Below are 23,114 nucleotides of genomic sequence, written 5' to 3' on the forward strand. Positions count from 1 at the left end.
TGAATTCAAGAAGAGATATGACAGATATTGTTTTGCTAGTTTGGGTCTCCCACGATGAGTCTGCTGACTCCATGGAGATACCTATAATAATAATAAAATAATAATAATACCACTGGTGACTATGTATATACATATACCAAACATATGTAGTTTTCAGATGTGGGAACACTTCTAGTAAATCATTAAAATCATGAGACTTTAAAAAAAAAAAAATCTGGAAAAGTATGCCTACATGACTATATTATTTTGTAAACAATTGGAGATGGAACAATGGATCAATCTCATTACTGCCAATCAAGTGGACTGATATGTAATAGTTTAAGAGCATTAAACAGTGATTTATACCTATAATGCAAAACTTATTTAGGAATAATGATATAATGATGCTTATGCTTAAATAAACATGCTTTGTCAGAACAATGGCACTCAAATCTGGATCTCACAGGCCTTCACTGCTGTGGCCATAATTGCCAGTCAATCCAGATCTGAATCTCTAGATTTTCTTAAATTCAAACTGAAAATTTTAAAACTTGCGTTTTCATTTCAGCATTTTTATGTATGGTATTATAAACTGCCATGCATAAACATAACCATCAATATAGCAGCTTATAATCATCATGCACATGCAGATCCAGTTTCCTTAATGCGTAAGAGTAATGCCATACTATCAGTTATTCACACAATGCGTAAACTTCATTGCACATGATGCATAAATGTTTTAGGCAAAATAAAATAAAGTGCATATTTTAATCTTTCATAGCACGAGGATGTGAGGAGCAGTTAATAAACATTGGTTTGTCATGTAATCACTTGATGCATTACTACAAAACAGTAGAGTAATTCTATCTTTGGAAACTTTGAATCCAGGAGCTGAGCTTTCAATTTTCGAAATATAGGTGCGTTTTTGCATTTTTTTTTTCCCAATATAACCCGGATTCATCTGGTCTGCACTATAAATGCTTACAAACTTTGAGAGCTTTTTGTTTAATAAAATTCCCATCCAAAGGAATTTTCTTTGAGTGCAATCTTCTATCCAAATCATTAGAGATTTCTCCATTTTTTCCCATTAGAATATCACTTACATGAGCAACTCGCTTTGCACTTATCGTTGAACCAATAATAAACACTTTATAGGATTTTATGTTCATTTTGTTTGATTGTTCGAATTGTTGATTCATTTAAATTCAAAGTCCTTGCAACAACTGGTTTTTCTCCATTTTTCAACCAATCCATGATTTTAATTTTTTCTTTGAGAGAAATGAATTTTCTTTTCAATGTTGGTTTTTTCCTTTCGTTGAAGTTTGTGGCTATTACTATAAAAAAATTTTTTTTTCATAAAAAAGAATTACATATTACTTATGTATGCAACTCACTAGAAAATAAAGTGCTCAGCTTGAGAGTAACATACTTATGATTTTAATATGCTTTCCTGGCAGAAAATGAAGACAATTTTCAACAATAAACACTTTATACAGTAAACAATTGATGCATGCTTAAGGGTATTTCGCCTAATATAAATTCGCTACTTATAACTACATGCGCGATATGGCCAGACTCAAATTTAACGAAGATAAAATTTGATTTTCAAGTCGCACGGGGAAAAACAAATGAAAAGATAAAGGGTTACTACAATTTGTAGACCGTGTTATATCGAAACCGCATTGTGCAAGTACCGTGCTATATGAGGATTACCTGTAATAACTTCCATGACTCTACTTGTTGCTGTTCTTTAACATTTGACTGTGTGTGCTGTTTTGCAAAATGTTTCCTGAGCTTCAATTTCTTATATATCATCACACCAAAACCTCTATCCATGTTCATTTCTTGCAGTAGTCCAATGCACACCTTATAATTTTTTCAGCTTAGAATGCATGACCTTACATTTTGCTTCACTGAACTGGCAACCATTATCTCTTTCCTGTGCTGCTGATCTGTTTAAATCATCCACTATGGTCTTGTAGACTTTTGTTGAACTGTTGCCTTCTTCAATTCAACACCATCAGCAAAAAATTTGTTATTTCACTCACACCATTTTTGTTATTCATTCACAAGCAAGTTAATCAACAAACAACAGTGGCTCTAATAAAATTTCATTTTTTTTTTTTTTTGATGATTGAAAGTTTATTTTTCACTTGGTTAGAGTATAATAAATTTAGTTTAATCCTTAATCCAAGTGTGAGCAAACAAAGTTTGCACCTGAAGTATCTTCAGGACTAGGGTAAGGTGGTACAACACCAGGGCAACTCATTTGCAACGAGTTGCCCTGGTGTTGTACCACCTTACCCTAGTCCTGAAGATACTTCAGGTGCAAACTTTGTTTGCTCACACTTGGATTAAGGATTAAACTAAATTTATTATAAAAATTTCATATTTCTAACCACTGAATCCTGAATTCAGTCTGTAATTGCCACCTCTGATTTGGAGTCTCCCCTCCATCCTGTATGTAATGGAAACAATTTACTCTCTCTCTCTCTCTCTTTTCACTCCAAGAGTTCTGTTGGGACTCTGCAAAAGCTGAGTTTTAAAATTAAACAGCATGGTTAGGGGCACTGCCAGCACCTTGTTGTAACACATGGTCTGATATACCATCTGTCTCGTGGTTGTATTCACATGCAATTTCATAATATATCCTAAGCACACCTCCATTCTCACATTAGTTTCTGTCACATCATTTATCGCATTATTTCCACCCAGATGATATACCTTTGCAAAGTGATCACTTAACACTTCAGCTATTGCCCCTTGCAATAGTTCAACTGTTAAACCTCATTCATTAGTTATCATTTCTTTCTTTCTTTCTTTCTTGCTTTGCCGAATTTCTCTTAGTCTGATTTTGCCATTCTGAGCCACAGTCAAAGAGTTTATGGGGACAAGAAACTACAAAGCTATTGATTACATATAGAAAGTCTGTGGTGGTGATGTTGATGATTCATAATAATGTTTTATGGTATAAACAATACCAAGGGAAGAATATATTTAAACTTACTAATATTTCACTGATTTTCTAACCAGTATCATCAGAGTACAGTGATAATTGTGATAAACACACAGCACTAAAGTACATAATTGAGGAAAATAATTTACATTGTAACTGGCAACAGAACTAATGTTATTACATGATGTCCTCTGTATCCAACCTATATAGGTCACCATGTAAGGACATTAGTTCTGCTGTCAGTTACAATGTAAATTACTTTCCTCAATTATGTAGTTTAGCGCTGTGTGCTTACCACAATTATAATTGTGCTCTGATGATGCTTTGGTTGGAAAACTAGTGAAATATTAGTAAGTTTAATAAATATATTCTTCTCCTCTTGGTGTTGTTTAATACATAAAACTTTATCATGAAAGGTATTGATTATGACAAACTTAGGAGGAATCTTTGAGTAGTAATATGGTATAAAAAGCTACAAGGAAAGAATGTCAGTAGTGCATTGGAAGTGGTAAGGGATTATTCATTGGAAGCAGTATCCCGCTGCATATCCAGGGTTAAGAGGATAAACTGAGCAGGGGTTAAATAAATGAGTAGCAGTATAAAGCAGAGCTGCAAAAAAAAAAAATAAAATATTGTGCAGGGAATATAAATAAAAAGGTAGCCAACATGCACATCAGCAATATAAATCACAGGCAAGGTGGATGACCTAGTCTGGTAAGGAGGACTAAATCAGATTATGAGAGAAATTTAGCTAAGCAGAAAGAAGGAAATCCTAGAGTTTTTTGCTATGTAGCAAGAAAGAGGAATAATTATTATGGAATGATAAATTTATTGATTGTTGATAGTAGAAAAGTGACAGAAGCAAAAGAAACAGCTGAGTTTCTAAGTGATAATTTTGCAAGTTTTATCATTCAAGTGAAGATTTGGAACTTGCTTATGTGACAGAAACTGATGCAGTGGCAGCCAGTGAAAATTTCAAGTGCTGCATGTAAATAAGAAAAATAATTCATTTTTTCCTAATCAGTAACCAATTTATTAATAAATAAATTTACATATTAAAAATTGCTTTATTAAAAATATTTCGCCCTCACCACAAACACACACCAATAATAAAAGTTTTATACACAAAAATAATGTGCACAAGCATACAATTTATCTGTAGCGACACTGCTCGATGAGCCGTATTGGAATCACTTGTTATGTGCAGTGACAAGTGCAAATGAATATTGGCGAGTTTAGCTGCAATTGGCCGAACGTGATAATTCCGACACTGCGTGAGATCGCAGTGCATTTGTTTCGTAATCTAAAGCATTAATAGAACAATTCCAATTATTAACTATTCAGTGTTGAAACATAAGCTGCAACCTTTAACATGTTGTATTGCATTTATATAATGTTGTCAGCATTGTTATTATTTATAAACACAAACAAAATTTAATTTTTTCAGTTTTTCCTTGGGGGTGCTGCAGTGTCACAGTGCTTATGTACAAGCTGCCATTGAACTGATGTGAGAACTGAAGTAGATGAACTGGAGGTTTTCAGCATATTAATGTCAATGTGAATACAATAATAGGATTGGTTGTCATGTTGGCTCATGCTACGAGACATTTTTTGCTATGTAGCAAGAAAGAGGAATAATGATTATGGTAAGATAAATTTATAAATTGTTGCAAGTTGTATCATCCAAGTGAAGATTTGAACCTGCTTATGTGACAGAGACTGATGTGAGAACTGAGGTTCTCAGCATATTAATGTCAATGTGAATACAATTACTGGATTGGTTGTCATGTTGGCTCATGCTACGAGAATGTGCAAGAGAATGGGCAGTGCCACTGACAAAGATGCTTACTCTGTGTCAGCTCTGCCAAGGTTCCAGTGGAGTGGAAAGAAAGATAGTTCTGTTACATAAAGGTGGCTACATCTCGTACAGATTAGTTACTATCTCAAAGGTGGTGATTAAGGTATTGGGAAAGTTGGTTAAAGGTAGAATTCAGGAAAGGCTGGATAGAAATATGATACTCTGTAGTGAGCAACATGGCTTTATGAAGGGCATGTCCTGCCTTAGTAATTTACTCACATTTTATTTAGTGACTGCAGAATTAGATTATGTGCATTGACACCATATGAAAAATGCTTTGCAGAGGCATTTTACAGAATACCACACTGAAAACTATTGCATACATTGGAGCAATTGGTAATCAATATGAAGTTAGTGGCTGGGATTGGAAGTGGATCACAGACTACACTAGAGTGTAGTATATGGTGAAGTGGAATCTAGGAGAATGCGGGTGATTATGGAGTGCCTAAAGGCTCTGTACTAGGACCATATGATGATGATTGTCAATTTCATGTTACAAAATACAAAATTATGCACTTTGGGATGAAAATATTACATATTTTGTAATTATTATGTTGGTATTACAGGAAATTGATTAGGCCAGGGATTTGGGTGATGATGGTGGACAGAGTTGAAGTTCAGAGGGCACATTGCAAAAGTTAGCAAAATAGCTGAAAGGATTATTGACAAGTAGAGATAAAGAAGTTATTATCCCTCTTTATAAGGCTGTGATATGGCTGTGTCTCAAATGCTGTGCACAGATTTGGTCAGTTAAATTCCTTGGGGATGAAAAGTTGGTGGAAAGGATCCAGAAACGAGTGACCAAGCTTGTAACATGTCTGTGGAATGCTCTCAATGAGGATAGATTGAAGGTATGCGAGTTGCAAAGTCTAATTGACAGGCAGAATAGAGGGGGGGGATTTGTTACTGTAGTGGTTCTGTAAGATTGACAGAAATAAATTTTTAAATACATGATGAGCAGAAAGAGAGCTAGGGGCTTCCCTCCCTACCCCAGAAGTTATATAAGAGCACCTGGTTTGGTAAAGGTTTGCAGGCTAGATTTTTTGCTTGGAGAGTGGTAAATGATTGGAATCATTTAAATGAATGATCTAAAGTGGAGTTTAAAGAGAGGTATGATAGGTATTATGTGAATAATGATTAGCATTGGCCTCCCACAATGAGTCTTCTGACTCTATGGATATATCCATAGATGATGATGATAATTGTCACTCTCACTAGTATTTAATCTTGTAATTTAGTAACCTTGGTTACAGAAAACCCCCCTAATGCAATTACTTTATCTAGTACTCTCACAAATCCTGGTACACTCCATCATGTACTGCTTCAGGTAATTATTTCTTGGTAACTGCATAAATTCCATTTCATTCTGCTAATGTGTTCTTTTCTTTTTCCATTAGTTCTCATAGTTGAAGTCCTCACACAATAGTTACTTGTCCTCCATTCATTGAATTATTTGCCTATGTGTATCTTGCACATCCTCTGTATTCCATTTCAGCCAGTTGTATATTTTGTCCTGTTGCCCTCTGTCTTATACTTGATTGCCCCAGATACAATGCATTCACTGACCACCTGCTGAACTCCTACTGTTTTTTGGCTGTAATTAATCTGCTCTCATCAGCAATACCCCTGCCTTATTCTTTTCTCTCTCTCCATCCTCCCTGAAAGAAGTATATATATCCTAACTGATTCCAGTAACTTTTGTCTAGAACTAACCATTCCCAGAAATGTTCCCCTTTATTTTGAATGCTTCTCTGGCATTATATTATTATAATAATATAATATAATAATAATAATTATTATTATTATTAAGAGAGACCTCCAGCTAGTCAGAGACTCATTGAGGGAGGCCAAATACTACACACACCAGCTGTCATACTTATTCTTGAATTCATTCACACCGCTTGCACTCACAACATCCAATGGCAATCTATTCCAATCACGCACCACCCTATGAGAGAAAAATCTAGCCCTCACACCTTTCTTGGCAGACTTCATTCTCAGCTTCCAAGGATGCCCTCTCGTTCTTTCCCCACCCTCCATAAATTGAAAAATTCCATCAATTGAAATCCTGTATGACACTTTCAGAAGTTTGTAAGTCTCAATCATATTGCCCCTCTTTCCCCTTTTTGCTAGTGTCTGCAGTCCACAAATTCTCAATCTGTCTTCATAATTGGTATTCCACAATCCTGACATCATTTTTAACACTTTCCTTTGTACTCTCCAATATATCAGAATCACAACAGAAACCAGGAGAACCAGACCTGTGCACAATAGCCCAAGTGAGGTCTTATCCAAGTCTTGGGCAAAATAACATCCTTATCTTTATATGTGAACGTTCGTTTCAGCATTGCAATTATCTTTTGAGTTGTATTTGCAATCTTCGCTACACGATCCCTGAACTTCAACTTCCTAACTATTAACATCCCAAGATCCCTAGCCTCATCAGTTTCTTCTAGCCTAATCCCACCAACATAATACGACATTGGATATCTAATCATGCAGAAGTGAATGACTTTTACATTTACTGACATTGAACTGACACACATTTTCCCATGCCCACAATTCCAGCCTATTCAAATCATTCTGCAAAGACTGCATATCAGCAGCATTCCTGATTACCCTATCTATCTTTGCATCATCAGCAAATAACTGTATGTCACTTGTCAAATCCTTCCCAATATCATTAATGTACAGATTGAATAACAGTGGACCAAGCACTGATCTTTGTGGTACACCACTTGTTACCTTAAACCTTGCAAGCTCAGATCCCCAATATACCACATTTTGATATCTGTCAGCCAGCCATCCTCTTATCCCCATACTAATATTGTATAACCCAAACCCATTTTCTCCAATTTATGCAACAGTCTGTCAAAAGCCTTAGCAAAATCCAAAAGTATCATGGTGTATCCATTCCCCTTGTCTAGTTCAATGGTAACGTTGTTATAGAATGTGAGCAAGTTGCTAAAACATGACCTTCCCTTAGTAAACCCATGTTATTCATTGCAAAGTAGATATTCACTGTCAACCCATTTCTGAATGCGGGCCCTAACCAATTTTTCCAAAATCTTCACCACCACTCCTGAGATACTAATTGGTCGATAGTTGGATAAATCGGTTTTTGCACCACCCTTGTTCAATGGAATTACCATACATTCCTGCAGAATCTTCCCTGTTCTGAGACTCATATTAAACAGCCTGGTCAAATCAATAGCCAGTTCAGCTGGACACTCTTTTAGCACACATGATGATATCCCATCAGTCCCTATTGCTGAATTCTTATTCAATTCGTGCAACAGCTCTAATACCTCGTCCTCATACACCTGCATTTCTTCATCTAGTGAAGGCATAACATTGAACTCAATGTTGCGTACACCAAGTTGATAGCTTTTAACAAAATGGGCACTCATTAACTGAACAACCTCTTTTGTATCTGTAACCCTCATGTCATCTGGATTTGGAAGAGTTATTTTTTCATATTCGTTCTTTCTTTTATTTGCAGCATATCGATAGAATTCTTTTGGGTTGTCTTTAGCACACAGAGCCAGTTTCTTTTCATAATCAGACTTTGCTTTTCGTACAACAGTTGTGACTATTCTAGCCTGCTGCTTATAACGTTTGTAACGGACATCATCCTTATGCAAATGGTATTCCTTCCACAACCTCCTTTTCTTATGAATCTCTTGCTTAATAAGATTACACATCCATTTGACTCCTACTCTATTTATTCTTCGAACTCTTGGTACACATTCTGATATCACATCATTTAAGTATTGTTAAAATGCTTCCCATGCACTGTCAATAATCTTTCCATCCAGCAACCGATCCCATTCCACTGAACTAAGTATACTCCTCAGTTGGTCATAATTTCCTGCTTTGTAGTTCAGCATGTTACCTTTTCTGAATGGAACATTCATAAACTTAGTCACTTCCCAAGTGAGTACCGCATGGTTACTGTCACCAACTGGAGGCAGAATAGTTATGTCTTTAACTGAAATGCCCTCTGACACTATAATCAGATCTAAGACTCTTTGACCTAGAGTTCCTTCTGTCACATGCTGCTTGAGGAAGTTGTCCTGCAACAGCTCAATAAATGCATTTTCATTCTTATGAGATTCTACTACTACCCAATCTATATTTGGATAATTAAAGCCTCCTATTATGATTACTCTTATATTATATTATAATATAATAATAATAATATTATTATTACAGGCAATTCCAAGGAGTACTTAGATTCATCGAGGGAGGCCCTAAACATCATGTCAAGAACTATTCGCCATTTGCATAGTATCTATCATACTTTGCTTTGAACTCATTCACAGTCATGGCGCCTACAATAGACTCTGGCAACCTATTCCACTCATTCATGACTCTCCAAGTAAAAAAACCTAGTTCTAACACCCTTACTAACTACACTCTTACTCAGTTTCCATGGATGACCCTAGTTCTCCCACCACCACCACCACACCTGTTCTGAAAAATTTCCACTGAATTAATCTTGTAAAAACTCCTCAGTAATTTGAATGTCTCAATCATATCACCCCTTTTCTGCCTGTCAGCCAGTTTCTGTAACCCACAAAACTTCAACCTGTTCTCGTAAGATTCACTCCATAGACCTGCTACCATCTTGGTCACTCACCACTGGATCCTCTCTACCACCTCCTCATCACCAAGAAACCCTGGCATCCAGATCTGTGTGCAGCATTTAAGATGGGATCTTATCAAGGCTTGATAAAGAGGAACAATAGCCTGCTTGTCAAGTAACCGAGTGATCTGATGAGCTGCTTTAGCCACTTTTGCTATGTAAGTCAATTTCCTGAAGTATGGTTTCACTAATGTGGTATACTGCTGATAATCTTTTCACCCCATAACCTTACACTTTGCCACATTAAACTGACATCAATTCTCCTTAGCCCAGTTTGCCAATCTATCCAAATCATCCTGCAAAATTTTGACATCATGTATTAAATATTGTCTTAACTATTGCTCTACCCAACTTTGCATCATTGGCAAATAACTGAACAGTTCCTCTCAGATCCTTTCCTATATCATTAATGAACAAATTAAATAGCAGTGGTCCAAGAACAGATCCCTGCAGTCACTAGTCACAGGCCTTCTTTTGAACTCTACTCCTCAATAAACTATTCTCTGATGTCCCTCCTGTCCATCTCACCAACCCTATATCCATCCCCATGTGCTGCAGTTTACTGATTAGAATTCCATGTGGTATCCTGTCAAAGTCCAGCAGTACCACTGCAAACTGCATTACCCTTATTCAGTTCAGCTGTCACTGTATTATAAAATGTGAGCAAGTCACTGAGGCATGATCTACCCTTCACAATACCATGCTTCCCTCCATTCAGTATCCCATTTCCATCTATCCGTTTCTGTCTTTTGCTCTTGACCAACTTCTCCAATTCTTTGACAATGGCTCCAGATATGTTGATTGGTCGATAATTTGTTACAGAGTCGTGGAGCCTCCTTTATGCAATGGAATATACATAAAATGAAGTAGTCCTTATGCCCACAACTTTTCTTATGCTTTATATTAACTATCACATTCTGATTTACTGCTAGCAGTACTATCCTAAGCCTTTTTTTTTGTTCATTCTCACACTGACTTGATTCATTTGTGCATCACTTTAGTTTCCTCTCCTGCTAATAGCTCTAGTTTTCTTAATTTGGCACCTTCAATTTCACTCTCTTCGGTAGCAGTTTTTCCAGACTCCAGAAACCAAATCATTTAAGTGCAAACTAATAATTCCTTCTTGAGTGAAATATTCTTATGCTTGCTACTTTAGTCAGTATCTTATAATCACTTTCACCATTCAGTATCATCATTAATAATTCATAAGGTTATCACTAAATCCAACACTCAAACCTTATTTCTGTCAGCTTTAGCTAGTTATCGTTTATGTTATTACTGCTTTAGCTAGTTATCGTTCAAACGTGATTCTTTTGTGATATTCATTGTGGCATTAAAAAAGAGGAATGGAGAGAGAATCAAAACAGAGAGAATGGAGAGAGAATTAAGATGGTCACATTCAAACTTGGTCTAGTTTGAATGTGACCATCTTAATTCCAGTTTTTCCCCTAACTTAGGAGAAGTGCAGATCTGTCCTTTGTAGCTGAATAAAATCAAATATCCATACTGATTTTATTGTGAACTTCTGATAAACTTTTAATCTGTATTACTGTTATTTCTGATTTTAGGTTTGTAACAGATGAGCTTAAAGAAATAATTTATAATCATGGCTGTTCCTTTCAATGTGGGAAAGGTAAATGCAGGTTGTTGCAAAACATTTTCATGCATGGTTTAAACATAACAGTATTGAAACATTAAAAAAAAATAGCATGTTATGGAAATCCTATACATTTTGTGTGATTTGAAATTTTTTCAATTTAATATTTTTATATAAAAATTTTATCTTCTGCTTCTACTTTATTTATAAGAAATTTATATTGAAATGATATTCTCTTGAATAGGATAATAATTTCATTTTATAATAAAATTTTTCAAAGTGTAATTACTATTTTTATGTTCTTCAACTTTTATAATATTTCTATAGTTTTATATTTGTTCAGTAATAGCTTAGGTGAATTGAGGAATAGAAAAGAAACTGGACTTAATTTCTATGATTACAATATTCAGGAAATATGTAAGGTAATTCAAAAGGTTTTGTCATAGTAGATCTTTTGGGGGGGGGGATATTTTGCAGTTGAGGATGTAAATAAAGTTTTCCCAGTTCTCAACCATTAATGAGTTGTAGGTAAATGTTAAGGAAGTAACTGTAGAGTGAAATGATAATTAAAACATTCATAATTCTGATTCTAATTATTTTGTAAGAGTGTTTTTACTTGTTAAAAATTCTAATTATGATTAGGATATCACAGAATATTTTATTTCACTCTTATTTAGTCTTGCCTAGATGTCCAACTAGAACAACAACACTTCTGAATTCTCATCACAGAAATAACAGAAACCATAAATGAAGTGTATATCTGCACATTTCTGATATATTTACATATTCTTCTTGGAACATTGGCATAGTTTAGCATTCATTTCAACCAATACTGCAGTTTGCTAGTATTGGTTGAAATGAATGCTTATGAAAAATGGAAAATTTACACTTGGAATTTGCAGATGTGCATTTCATTTATAGTTTCTGTGATGAGAATTCAGTAGCTACAGCAAGATGCTTTTGATAGTATTTGCAACCAACTGGATTGGCATGTATTTAGAAACGCTCCAGAATCTAAGATTTCTTTAATGTTATGCGGTGGTTGAAATAGACAGAATATAGTCACTGTGGATATCCTTGAAGCCATACATGAATGGGCATTGATTAGTACTTGACAAATTTCTTTCACCATAGACTCGACAAATGACAATATGGCACATACTGCATAATGAAAGGATCAGTGTAACAATTGCAGGGTGGCAAATATACTTTACTCAGATACACAAGCTATGGGATAACTAATTTTCACAATCGCCACGCTTGAGTAGTTGAAAATCCTCATGACATTCACCTGACCTCGTTACAATTCCAGAGTCTGGTGTTTAATGCAGAGTATTTTACATTATTTTTTCATATGTTTTATTCACTTTCTTTTCAGGGTGATTGAATAGCACTCAGATATATTTATAGTATCCACTGCTGTGTTTGAGTTAAATGAATACAGTGGTATCTCGCTAATCCGAACTAATAAAAACCGTGCTCGTTCGGATTAGTGAAAAGTTCTCATTAGCGAATTTTCCCCGAAGAGACAATAATAACTAGCGTTTAAGAAAAAAATAATAAGATTCTAATGGTACATCAAATTTAATTCTGTAAATAAATGAAGTAACTGATGGAAAAAAGCTACAGTACTGTAATGTAAAACTTAAAAAATAATACGGTACACAAGTTTATTTTAGTAAAAAAATTTAGTTTTATATGTATCTGTTTTGTTAAGGATTCTGATTTAATAAAATTGCATAGTTCATTACATAACTTAATTTGCGTAAAAATTATCACTTTCTTGTACACATCACAAAATAAAGTTTCACATAATGACACACAAAAAAGTTTTTTTTTTTACTTCTTTGTAAAAAAAGTCACTGATTTTCTTTTGCTTCTTGGAAGCTAAACTTTTTTCGAATGCTTCTTCTCAGAGCTGCATTAGCAACAAAATTTTGTGGAATGGCTTATCATTCTGCTTTTTCTATACACATATTAAAACTGTCACCTTCTTTATCGTCATCATTGTCTTCTAATTCATTCTGTAGCGTCATATTTATAATTTCTGCATCTGATTTGATTTCAAATTCAGTGATTCATGCTGACAATACAGTACGTACTGTACAGTATAAAAAAGCAAACGTGAACACACACAATAAATCAAAATAGGCCTACAATATAACCGTACAATCGACAGTATATAATAAAATAAATAATAATTATTAAATAAAAATTAGTGCATAAAATAATAATACGTAATAAATATTTCTTTTTCTTTCAAACCGCAGTTCGGATTACTGGAGGGTTCGGACTAAAGAGGTTCGGATTACCGAGATACCACTGTATAATAAAATCATCTTCTCTGTTAAACAAATATAATAAAATCACCTACATTTTGATCTTGACATAAAATGGGCATCCTCATCTTCAGGAATATTTAGACATGCTATATATTTATACACCACAGCTCGACAAATTATGCAAAATCCTACTTGCCCAAGATCTTCCCATTCTATTTTTAATTGTATTATTGGTTGGAGAACATTTCCATTGTTTGACAACCATTCCAAGAAGGTGAAGTTAATAAATAATAAGAATAGGAAGAACAGAAAAACAACATTAATTTTTGTTACTAGAATGGCCTTTTATATTCTTGTTCTTCTTTGTATCCATTATATACACATATTCCTTGTAATTTACAAAAACTTGTTTATAAAGTTATTTTTTTTATTAAATAAAAAATATTACATTTTCTCCAGTCTGCAGCTACTTGCCAACTGGCAAAATCTACTTTGCCATGGGCAAGTGGGACAAGCATGTTTTTTAAGCCCTGTTTATACATATCTTTACATGCTATGTAAAAGAAAGTTTGACAAACATTTGTACTCCAGAGCTAAGGCCTATCCTTTATCGTCTCTTCAATCTTCTATACTAAGCTAGCACCTATCCCATCTCATGGAAACTAACATATATCCAACCTATTCCAAAAAAAGGGAGACAAAATCCTACCATCTAACTACTGACCAATTGCCATCACCTGAATCCTCTTCAAAATAATGGAGAAAGTTATCAGTGGTTAACTTCTTCACTCACAGAAGTTCACCAGTTAATCAGTGACCACCAGTATAGATTCCCTCAATCCAGATCCATGGCTGATATCTTAGCCTATATCACTCACCACTGGACATGTGTCACGGAAAGGTTTGGAGAAATGTGTGCTGTTGTCCTTGGCATTTTCAAGGCTTTTGATTGTGTTTTGCATCAAGGCCTGCTTTGCAAGCCTTCCTTCAGTCTACCTGCCATTCTCCATAACTGGATAGCCAGCTTTCTCTCTGGTCAGGTGGACAGCACCCTCTCTTCAAGCTTTGCTACCAATGCAGGAGGACCTCAGGGCTCCATTCTCTCACCTACTCTCTTTCTCTTATAAATAAATGATCTACTCTGAATCACTACAAATTCAATTCATAGCTTTGCCGACAATAGTACTCTCCACTCATCCTACCTTTGACAAACCATGTACTTCCCAGACATTCCTTACATCAAGATCATCTGCAACCAGTGCCTTAAATGCTGATCTCCATACCATTCTTCAGTGGGGTAAGGATAACCTAGTCGCTTTCAGTGTGGTTAAAATGTAGTCCTGACTTTTCTCTTGCAAAAGGGATCTCAGCTCACCTTCCTTTATCCTCAGTAATGTGCATATCACCAGACAGGATGAATTCTCTTTTTGGACACATTTACCTCCAACTTCTCATAGCATAAACATCACATTAATAACTTCCTCAGCTTCTAAAAAACTCAGTATTCCTTTCCCCTCAAAAAGCTATGTCACACACACACACACACACCCAGCTATTAACTCTATATAAATCCCAAAGCTGCACATCCTTAGAATAGTGTACATGCATTTGGAGTGGTGTACCTAAAACCTCCTTAAAAGTTTTTGATGCTTTCCAGAGGAGAGCAGTTTGGCTCATAGATGACCCTTCTCTCACAGGCTCACTTCAACTTTTATCTCACAGATGCAATGTTTCAGCTCTGGATCTTTTCTCTAGGTACTTCCATGGTGACTTCTCCAGTGAATTGGCAAATATCATTCCTCCATTTGCTGTTAGGTCTGTTAAAACTAGAGCAGCTACTGTCTAGCATCCCTTTACAGTACAACTGCAACTCATTGAACCTACGTCCATCTACCTCCTCTGGAACAGTCTTCTTATGATGCATTTCCCAATAATTTCAACCTACAGCTATTTAAGAAGAATGTCAATAGGTTTCTTCTTTTTCAACTCTCATCTGCACCTTGCACATGGCACTTATGTGCTATAGGTTCTTGTACCCTCTCGGATGTGGGATAAAAAGAAAAAATTGAACACTACTGTAGTAAGTTACAGTATATCTATTAACAGTTAACTGGCCTGGTCTGGCCTCTTGTGGTGAAAAAATAAAATAACATCAGCCCAATTCAAAAATTAATTCTTTGACATTCTGCTATTTAATCCTTGTAAATTAGTCCTGTCATATTTTATTGTCATTACAGATTAGTCTTGTTTCACAAGGTGTAAGACCTTTTTGGTTAAATAACCTTTGCCTGAATTAGCCATGTAATTAACAAAGCTTCAAGCAAAGGATGTTGGATGGGGTGAGGAGAATGCCAATACTATAGTTGCTTTGTTCTCCTGACCACATTCCCTTTATTCTTGTCAGTACAAAAGACAAGATGTATGCAACAGAAGCTCTGATGTTCCAACCTTTAATGGCCTCATCATTTATTGGATCCAGGAAGGCATCAAAGATATCTTCCATGATTCCCACATTCTGACATGTGTGTAACAGCTCAAGTTCATATTTTTGAACCAACGATTTTTGAATTATTGCTTTTATTATTTATACAAAAAGGGTTTTGTTACTAGAAACCTGTAATGAAACTCTTTTGTACAAATAATAAAAGCAATAATTCACATATATTTCAAAGGATTGGAATGTTCTCATGGGTTTTATCTGATAGAAGCTCCTGTGAGTAGAGGTTCTGAAAAGTTGTTTTAAAAAAAAAACCATGGATGTTGCTTTTAAATTGTATGAGATGTACTTTATACATGGTTTCAATAAGATTAGTTCTGTCTTAGATATAAACGTTATTTTGTACAGTACTTTTCATAGCATGGCACCCAGGTTATGTTTGTTGAAATAGTTCATCCCGAGAAAGACTTCATAAAGTACAATGTAGTGTACTGTGGTGTCTGTGATATGATTTGAAAGTGACTCATGTGAGAGTGTGTGCAGGAAGTTTTGAGAGCAAGTGCCAGGTGTGCAAATTGGGTCGAGAGAGAGAGTGGTAGATCTAACAATGAATAGATGCTATGAGTGATAGAGGATAGGATTGAGAGAGACAGAGAGAAAAAGTGAAAATGATAGCATGAATGTAATGAAGTTGGTTGCAAGGGAAGAGAGCAGGCATATGTTGTGTCCTTCTCAAGATTTATCCTTCACAGGATGAATCTTGAGAGATTGCAGAAATGTCTTCTGAGTAGCACAGCCAAGAAGAGAGAGTGAAGAGAAAGAAAAGCTCAACAAAGTGAGAAGGGAAGAAGAGAGAATTTTCTATAGCAATTTCATCATAAGAGGATTGCTTGATAAGAGTGTGATAAGATTGTGCTTCCCAGGGAAGAAGATTAATGATATTAGTGAAGCTAGGATGCAGAAAGGCAAAATGAATTTTTATCTGTAAAATTGTTTTTGCAAATACAAATTATTTGAATGTAATGAAAGAGTTACTGAAAATAGCAAAAAAAAAGAAAGGTGAGAGGAGTAAATATATGGTAAGATAGTTGAGAAAGAGGGTCATGGTTGCAAGTGAGTAGATGCATAGGTTTTCCAAGAGGAAGGATGTGCAGTTTGTGGAATGAGTTTATTTGACAAAAGGGCTTATATAAGGTAGAGAACTTCAACTAGAGAACAAAAATTGGAAGGTGGAAAGAACATCTGGGAGGAAGGAAATGGTATTTATGCAGTTATTAAGGAATGATTACCTCAGGCAGCATGTAATGGAAGGTACCAAGGGTTTAGAGTGTTAGATCTAGTAATTGCATTGGAGGATTTGTCTGTAACCAAAATGACTGCATTGCTACCAGTTAGTGAGAATGATCAGTTGGTCTTCACCTAGGAAGCGGGTAAATGTGGAATTTTCACTTATGAATTACAGAGCTGGTAGTTATAACAAATTCAGGGGCCTGCTTGGGGGCAGTGCCATGACATAAGAAACTGTGCAATTGGATGTTGATGATGTATGGGAAATGATGAAGGGGTTTGAAGGCAGACTTCATACCTGGTATCAGGAAGATAAATTAAGTGGGAGTTAAATGGATGAGTATCATCATTAACCAGAAGCTACAAAATAAATAATAAGTAAAAATAAATCATCATCATCAAATTACTGTCATGTACACTCAAGGGATGTACAGGATATTATGATAATACAGAATGAAGAACTTACATCATTACTAACTTCCTATCAGCAATTTTCCTCCATATCAATCTGTTATCTGTCAAGACTCCAACATTATCAGATCTTATATTTATGTCTTCTAAGGCACTTTTTACTGTATCAATCCACCTATATCTTAATCTTCCTCTGGGTCTTTTTCCTGCCATCTTGGCAAAGAATACTTGTTTAGCCAATTTTTCCTCTCCCATTCTATTAAAGTGGCCATACCACCTGAGATTAGCTCTGCTATCACATTCTTGGATATTAACAATGTCAAGATCTTTCTTAATATCCTCATTTTTAATATGATATTGCCATTGATGTCATCTGTTCACTCTCATCTTTCTCAGGACTCTCATATCTGTGGTCTCTAGCTTTTGGTCAAGTGTTTTATTTCTAACTCAGCTCTCAGATTCATAAGTTAAGATTGGTTTGACAACTCTCATATACAACTAATTTAGTGTTTCCACTAATTTTTCTCTTATTCCATATAAATTTATTCAGTTGACTTCTCACCATACCAGCGTTGTTGATTCTGTTGTCTATTTCCATATTTAATTTAACTCTTCACTAAAAGTTGTGCCTAAGTAGCTAAAATGTTTTACTTGTTCTATAGGTTCTCCATTCATGATGCAATTGATATTTTCCATGTTCTGCCTATTTTAATTGTCCAGAAACCCTGCTGTAGAGATGAAACATGGACCCTTTTCTGGTCTCGCACTAGGTGATGAAATTCATCTCACACTTAAAGATAGATAATTGCATATATCCATGCCCATGCTGGATTCAAACCGGTAGCCTGTTGGTTAGAGCTGATACACTAACCACTCGACCAACCAGGCTGGCATTTAACAGGATCCACATGGAATTCTGTTATATAAATCAGTGCATGAAAATGGATGTAAAGTTGATGTGGATAAGATGGCTGCTGTTAATGAGAGATATCAGTAGTTTATTCAGGTGCAGAGTCCAATCAAATTCATGTGACTAACAGTTTTCCCCACAGTTCTGTACTTGAGCCACTGCTATTCAGTTTGTACATTAATGATATAGGAAATTATCTGAGGTGAATTATACAATTGTTTGCTGTGATGTAAAATTCAGTAAAACAGTAGTTAATGAATTTAATGTAGAGATCTTGCAGGAGGCTTTAAATACGCTGGCAGTATGGGTAGATGGGGATGGTTTTCGTTTTAATGTGGCCATGCATTTTGGGATGAAAAGACTAATTACTAGCTATGTACTACATTGATGGATAGATATTCTAGGATATTGATGATGCTAGGAATTTGGTGGTGCTGGTAGACTGTGAGTTCAACTTCAATGGGCTTATTGCAGAAGTGGCTAAAATAGCTCATACTTATCTAGTTATTGAAGAACACCCTGATTAGCATAGGCAAGGATGTGTCATACCTCTTTATAAGGCCTAGATAATGTCCCCCATCTGGACTATACACAGATCTGGTAACTTGGGGTTGAGAGGATCCATAGGGTGACCAAGATGATGGCAGGTCTGTGGAAGGAATGCTCCTTAGGAAGATAAGTTGAAGATTTATGGGTTATAGAAATGGATTAATATGGGAGATATGATAGAAATATAGGTTACTTAAAAGTTTTTATAGGATTGATACTAGATTCATCCATAAGTTACTTAAATATTTTTATAGGATTGATCCTGAAGTCATCGCTAGAAACTGAGCAAAAATGTGGTTAGCATGGGTGTGAGGTCTATATTTTTTGTTTGGAGAGTGGTGAATGAGTTACCAGAGTGTGTTGGTAATTATGTCTTTATAGGGAATGATTTCAAAGCAAAGTATGACAGATGTTATGCAAATATTGGTTAATGCTCAATGATGTGTTTGATTCCTTCCTTGATAAGTCCATGGCCTTCATGGATATTCCCATATTATAATTATTATTATCACGTTTTGATAAAATCTGTTTCATAAGGAATTTCATTTATTTCCATGCGAAATTAAGCAGAGATAAATCTGAATTACTTCTCAGTTCCTGAATGTCTGTAACTGTTATCTTGTGCAAGCTTCTGTATGTTGTGTTGAAATCAAGTCAGGTGATTCCTTAACTGTACTTTAATGAAATGAGTCAGATTGAACATTTTCAGTACACAGATCATTACACACTAACCTAGTATGGATGTTTAGACGTTTATTTCAGTCATGCTTATATTTAAAGGCAGAAACAGATGTCTGTGGATAATAATTAACTAGTATTTATTTAGTTTTTCCTAAATGGTATTTCAACTTCGAAATACTGGAATTACCCTTATCCAGGTCTTTTCAATCAGATAGTGAGTGAGTGATGCTGTGACATTTTCACAGCATCAGTCTCTGTTTGCTTTCCTGCTGTTGTGCATGTGCATATATCACATTCTTGTGTATACAAAAGCATCTTAGTATTCAAGGCAAAATATTGGATAGTTATTCAAATTAAGTAGATATTAAATCCAACATTATTGGATCTTGTCCTGTCAGTTGTCTTCTCCCTCCAGGAGATTGACTACCATGTGTCTCCACCATGTCCTATTCTGCGCCTCTCTGCTGCATTCCTCATATGAGAGATAGGTCCAGTCTTCTGTATTTTTCATCAACTCCAGTCTTTGTCTTCCTCTCCTTCTGTATTTTGGTATTATTGGATAGTAATAATTAAATAAAAGTTAGTTATAAGTAAGTTACTATCCACATCTGTTACTGCTTTTAAACAGTAAACATGAATGATATCATTCAACAGTTTGTTTGTTTACACAGGAAAAGAGAAAACTTTGGAGGCATCCATTCTCTTTTTACGAAGTTGAGGACTTTTCAAGCCTCCCCCATAGCTCAGTTGATATAGATGGGCCCTTTGGTTGGAAAGACCCATGTTCAAATCCTGCCTATGACACAAGGAACCTTATCAGGGTCTTTTCAATCAGATAGTGAGTTAGCCAGTCTCATACAGAGGTGGAGGGGTTTTTTTTTTCCATGAAAATAGGCAAACTGACTGTGTGAATACACAGATCTATACACAGAACACAGTTATCCAAAATAACTTTAAGATGTTCTCTGGTATTATGATTGCATTTCTATCAAGGTAAGATTTATTAAAAATTATCAGTGTTTGTGTTTCAATAAATCTGTTTGCATGATTAACATTTTCATATTTTTATATATGACAGATGATATTCTCTTTGGTACTCTGTATGGGCCAGAAGTTGCTACTCTTAATGTACTTATTTTCTTTAAATTACTTTGTCTCAGAGCAGGATAAGATTGCCAGCTTGTAGTAACTCTCCTTTCTGAATTTGTTTATTCTTTCTTTATTCTTCTCAGAGTAGGACCCACTGTCATCCTTTACTGGTAATATCAAATATTTGTACCAGAATGGATAAATATTCATCGGTGTCACAAAAACCTTAAATCGAAGGATCATAATGCAAGTCACATGGATATATTGGATGAAAACAATATATTGTGCAAAATGGTTTTTACTTATTACTGAAATGCAGTAATAAGTATATGTATGCAAATTAGGCTTGCAAGAAATCTTCAAGCTTTAAATCTTTGATCTCTAGGTCCAATGTCTAATCTTATTATATGCTAATATTGAGAGGACTTGTTTCCAAGTTTTATTCATGCATTCACCATTGAAGCCTATGAGCTGTCATGAACAATTTCTTTATATTAGCAGCTTACAAATCTGCACTAATAATTTAGAGGTAAGATATGGCCCACTGAAAGTCTTTGCCTTTGTTTTTTAAGAGGAGAAAGCTTCAGGATATCTAGTCAAAATATCAGCTTCCAAAAAATATGTTTCCTCTTCCAGTTTGAGAATCCTTTCTTGAAAAGGACTTCATAATTGGCAGGAGCAGACAACACTTACAGGATTTTAACATCTCTGAAGTCCTAACCCATGTTTAAAGAATAATATTCTTTAAACATTATTATTATTATTATTATTATTATTATTATTATTATTATTACGGGTATCTCCATGGAGTCAGTAGACTCATCGCGGGAGACCCAAGCTAGCAAAACAATATCTGTCATATCTCTTCTTGAATTCATTTACAGATGAAGAGCTCACAACAAAGTCAGGCAATGAATTCCACTCATTCACCACCCTCCAGGCAAAAAACCTTGTTCTGACACCTTTGTTAACCACACTCTTCTTTAATTTCCAGAGATGACCTCTTGTTCTTCCATCACTATCACACAGCTGAAACATTTCCCCTGCATCAATCCTATAAAAACCTTTTAGTAATTTGAATGTTTCTATCATATCCCCTCTTCTTCGCCTATCAACCAATCTCTGCAATCCACAAGCTCTCAATCTATCAATGTAGGGAGCATTTTTTATATCACTCACCAACTTGGCAATATTGCAAATTGTTCTTAAATCCAACATGACCTGCTAAATTGAATGATACTCATTTAACCATTGGTCATTAATGGGTTGGTGATGTACAGTATAAAGCATCTCCAGCCAGTCCAACTCTACATCATTGCCTGTTTTCCCAAACTTTATTTTAGCGTATCAGTCGTATACTCTAGGCAACCAGTATCTCTCTATTTGAGATGAAGTAGTAAAGCAATTCTGCAGCCACGCAGCTAGGTAGTACATAGGTCCAAACCCGATGGTGATGTATCAGGAGGATGGCTTACCAGATAGCAAATAATACTGCTGCCACTTACTCTGCCAGATCATGTCTAATGGTCTGAATATGTCTGTCACTACAGTATCTCCACATGGATAGTGTGGAGATACTATTATTTCTTTCTTATTATTTTCTTCAATTATTTCTTCTACTTCTGTTGCCTCCCTACCATCAGCACTCAGTTATTCTTCCATAGTCATTCTTCCTTTTGCTCAGCTAGTTTCTTCTTATAATCTGCATTTGTCTTTACCATACTAGTCATCCTTCTTGCTTGTGCTTTATAGAGTTCATGAGTCTTGCTGATATATATATATATATATATATATATATATATATATATACATACATACATACACACACACACAGTGGTATCTCGCTAATCCGAACCTCTTTAGTCCGAACCCTCCAGTAATCCGAACTGCGGTTTGAAAGAAAAAGAAATATTTATTACGTATTATTATTTTATGCACTATATTTTTATTTAATAATTATTATTTATTTTATTATTATTACGGTACAGTATTTTTTTTCATACCGTCGATTGTACGGTTATATTGTAGGCCTATTTTGATTTATTGTGTGTGTTCACGTTTGCTTTTTTATACTGTACAGTACGTACTGTATTGTCGGCATGAATCACTGAATTTGAAATCAAATCAGATGCAGATATTATAAATATGACGCTACAGAATGAATTAGAAGACGATGATGACGATAAAGAAGTTGACAGTTTTAATATGTGTATAGAAAAAGCAGAATGATGAGCCATTCCACAAAATTTTGTTGCTAATGCAGCTCCTAGAAGAAGCATTCGAAAAAAGTTTAGCTTCCAAGAAGCAAAAGAAAATCAGTGACTTTTTTTACAAAGAAATAAAAAAAAAAACTTTTTGTGTGTCATTATGTGAAACTTTTTTTGTGATGTGTACAAGAAAGTGATAATTTTTACGCAAATTAAGTTATGT

The 23,114-nt window shown here is 35.1% G+C and overlaps 1 protein-coding gene across 2 annotated transcripts in view; it reads left to right on the plus strand.

Moving 5' to 3' along the window:
* The window catches only part of LOC150092794 (NADH-cytochrome b5 reductase 3-like), a 149,196-nt gene that overhangs the window by 5,402 nt on the left and 120,680 nt on the right, over positions 1-23,114 (plus strand). The window contains exon 2 of one of the 2 annotated variants that reach the window (XM_090414491.1): positions 11,010-11,074. The exons of the other annotated variant lie outside the window; for it this stretch is intronic. Coding sequence (XP_090270617.1) covers positions 11,048-11,074 — 27 coding nt within the window. The 5' untranslated portion in view covers positions 11,010-11,047. The remainder of the gene's footprint in view (positions 1-11,009; positions 11,075-23,114) is intronic. 2 annotated transcript variants of the gene reach the window in all.

The sequence above is a fragment of the Typopeltis vanoorti genome, chromosome 25 (assembly GCF_054136105.1).
Source record: "Typopeltis vanoorti isolate ZY-2024b chromosome 25, IOZ_Tvanoo_1.0, whole genome shotgun sequence".
Taxonomy (NCBI): Eukaryota; Metazoa; Arthropoda; class Arachnida; order Uropygi; family Thelyphonidae; genus Typopeltis; species Typopeltis vanoorti.